The sequence below is a fragment of a genome, unplaced genomic scaffold, assembly GCF_019419815.1.
Source record: "Pyrus x bretschneideri cultivar Hongxiangsu unplaced genomic scaffold, Pyrus_bretschneideri_v1 Contig40, whole genome shotgun sequence".
Lineage (NCBI taxonomy): Eukaryota > Viridiplantae > Streptophyta > Magnoliopsida > Rosales > Rosaceae > Pyrus > Pyrus x bretschneideri.
In genome coordinates, this window is record NW_025999724.1 from 1,340,591 (window position 1) to 1,343,358 (window position 2,768).

Consider the following 2,768-nt stretch of genomic DNA (forward strand, 5'->3'; position numbering starts at 1 on the left):
AAAATGATTTATGAGCTGGGCTATGTTTAATGGCCCCGTGTGTCTAATTCAAACCTATTTGTAGTGGGCTTTTCGGCTAGAAATTTGCAGTGGACTGGCCAACATTTTTCTTAACATAACTCCTGGTTATTACTCTTGCAACGTATACATTTCCAAGTGAATTTTGAATCACAAATAAAATTCAGACCAAAAAAAAGGGAGCTGCTTTCATAGATATTACCCAATATTCATTTACTGACATTTATCCTCATCATCTCCTTCTCCTCCATGGATACCTTCTCAAGCTCTGTGTCAACCCTCAATGTCTCCACTCTCTATTCCACCACATCGTCTCGCGAGCTCCACCACTTCAATCCTCAAAGTCCCAGAAAAACTCACAAACTTCCTCCGCAACCACAGCCGCCCAACCTCCTCCACAGCCTCCACTCCACCACCACCAAACCCAGCAGCTTTATCTCCACCAAGACCCCATCTTTTCTTCAAAAGCCTCCCCCGTTATCTTCCACCCGTTCGTTCTCCAACCCCATCCACCTCTCCTCTCCGCCGTCTCCGAACCTCCACAGAAACCCGGCAGCTGGGTACGCGGCGGCTCTCCTGGACATATCCCAATGCTACAGTTCTGTGCATTTGGTGGAGCAGGACATCCGGAGGTTCTTAAAATTACTCCACAACCGGAAGGTGGAAGCTGTTTTGGCCAATCCCTTTGTGGGTTTGGAAGAGAAGGGACAGGCGGTGAAGTTGGTGGCCGAAAAAGGCGGATTCAGCAAGCATTTGGTGAGCTTGGTGAAGATGTTGGTGGGGAAGAAGAAGGTGGGGATTGTGAGGGAAGTTTTGGAGGAGTTTCAGAGGATTTACAGTGATTTGTGTGGGGCTGTGAAGGTGAAGAAGGTGAGGAATTCCTTTGCTGTATGATTTCTGTAAGAAATGTAAAGATTGCAAATGCTGCAAAAACGACTGTTTGTAGTTTTTTTATATTTTAATTTGAATGCAGAAATCCCAATTCGGGATTTTCATGGTTGCTGCTGAAACGATCATCATCTTCTTCTTCCTCAATCTCTCTGTTTGCTGGTGATTCTCTTCTTCCACCATAGCAGGTAATAAAGCTCCATAGCAAATGCCAACAGGAGGCACCAAAAACCATGCTCAACCTAATTGTCAATCCACTGAAACATATCATCTTAATTTTCTAGGGACCCATGCTTAATCGGTTACATACAAAATTAGGTGATTACTCAAACGATATAAAACTTTTACATGAAAGATAAAAAGAAGTGCGAAAAAATAAAAAAGACATGCGAAAATCATTTCATGTATTAGTGTCAAGAACAGCTGTTGACACCAAATAGCTTTTTGAGGACAAAAAAACAAGAATGACGATCCTCTTCAGATCTTTTTTTGTGAGAATCTCAAGAATCCTTCAATCGTATATCGTGCGTGCGGTTAGTTTTCCTCAGGTACTATTTATGTTCAATTTTAAATAAAAAAATTTAGGGTAAATCTCAGTTTACTATCCTCATGTTTCGTGGTTTTCAACATTTAATACATCAAGTTTTTTTTTATCCCAGAGTTAAACGTAAAGTGTAAGTTTTGGGACAGTCTTATACATCCGTTAGTCAAACTGTTAAATCTCCCGTTAACTGATGACATGACGCTTATGTGGACAACAATTAGGCACCACGTGTCATTAAGGGGTCCATATGAATTTTTTTTTTAATTTTTCTTCAGAGAAGGTTCAGTTAAAAACAAAAAATTAAAAAAAAAATTAAAAATTCAAAATTCAGAGAAGGGGAACAGTCAAAAGTGAAAAAGTGAAAATCACTTTTCACTCCCCCAGAAATCGCGATCCCCTATCTCTGTCCTAAACCCTACCAACGTGCAGTCGTTCCACCTCGTCATCGCTCCACCTCGCACGCTGTCGTACGTTGCGCACACTTTTGCACATCAAAGAAGGGGCACCGTTTCTGGGCAAGGTTGTCGTGAAGTCATCGTTGGCAATAAGGTGGGAAAAAAGGAGGATTGAAGTAGCTGAAACAACAATTTATTGTAAGCGACCTACCTTTTTCAAAGTGTAGATAATATGGGTTTATGTTTTTCGATTTTTCAATTTTGAATTTTAAGGATTAGGAATTTGTGAGTTCCAATCCCATTTTGTTTTCTGTGGTTTCTGGAATTGTGTTTTGTAGTAGGTTCCCTACATTGTTAATTGTTTTCAATGTGCATGTGGTTTTGTCTCATTTGTGGTCCTAATTGCAGCCTTTAAAAAACTATGTATTCATGGTCGCCATAGTTTTATTTTCACCTTTTTCCCTCATGGTCCTACTAGTGTTTCAGGTTTTAAAACCTGTTTTCTTGACTTTGCAGGCATGCCTGAATTATTTAGCCTTAAAATTAACCATGGTGGGAAGTGGTCTGAAAATGCTATGGGAGGGTTTAAGGCTTGGTTTGATTACGTAGACAAAGACTTCATGTCTTTTTTTTCGAGATTGATGAAATGATTAAGGAGTTAGGATATTATGGGTTTATATTGAATCACTATATGATTCTTGGGATGTCTTATATGGAGGGATTAATGCTTATTGAACAGTACCAAGATGTGAGTGAAATGTGCAAGTATGTTCCAGGGACTAGGGAAATAGAAATGTACCTAGAACATTTGAGTCCGAAGCAAGCTGCATTGAAACATAAGCTTTTGATTAATCTAGATGAGAGTGGCATATTAAAAAAAGATGTCATGATAGAAGATATTGAGGAATCAAGGGTGGCGATTT

The 2,768-nt window shown here is 39.7% G+C and overlaps 1 protein-coding gene across 1 annotated transcript; it reads left to right on the plus strand.

Moving 5' to 3' along the window:
- Window positions 1-252: 252 nt before the first annotated feature.
- LOC103964248 lies at window positions 253-1,028 on the plus strand. Its single transcript, XM_009377163.3, has one exon. The coding sequence runs from the start codon at window positions 268-270 to the stop codon at window positions 910-912; it is 645 nt and encodes a 214-aa protein (XP_009375438.2). The 5' UTR covers window positions 253-267; the 3' UTR covers window positions 913-1,028.
- Window positions 1,029-2,768: the final 1,740 nt, after the last annotated feature.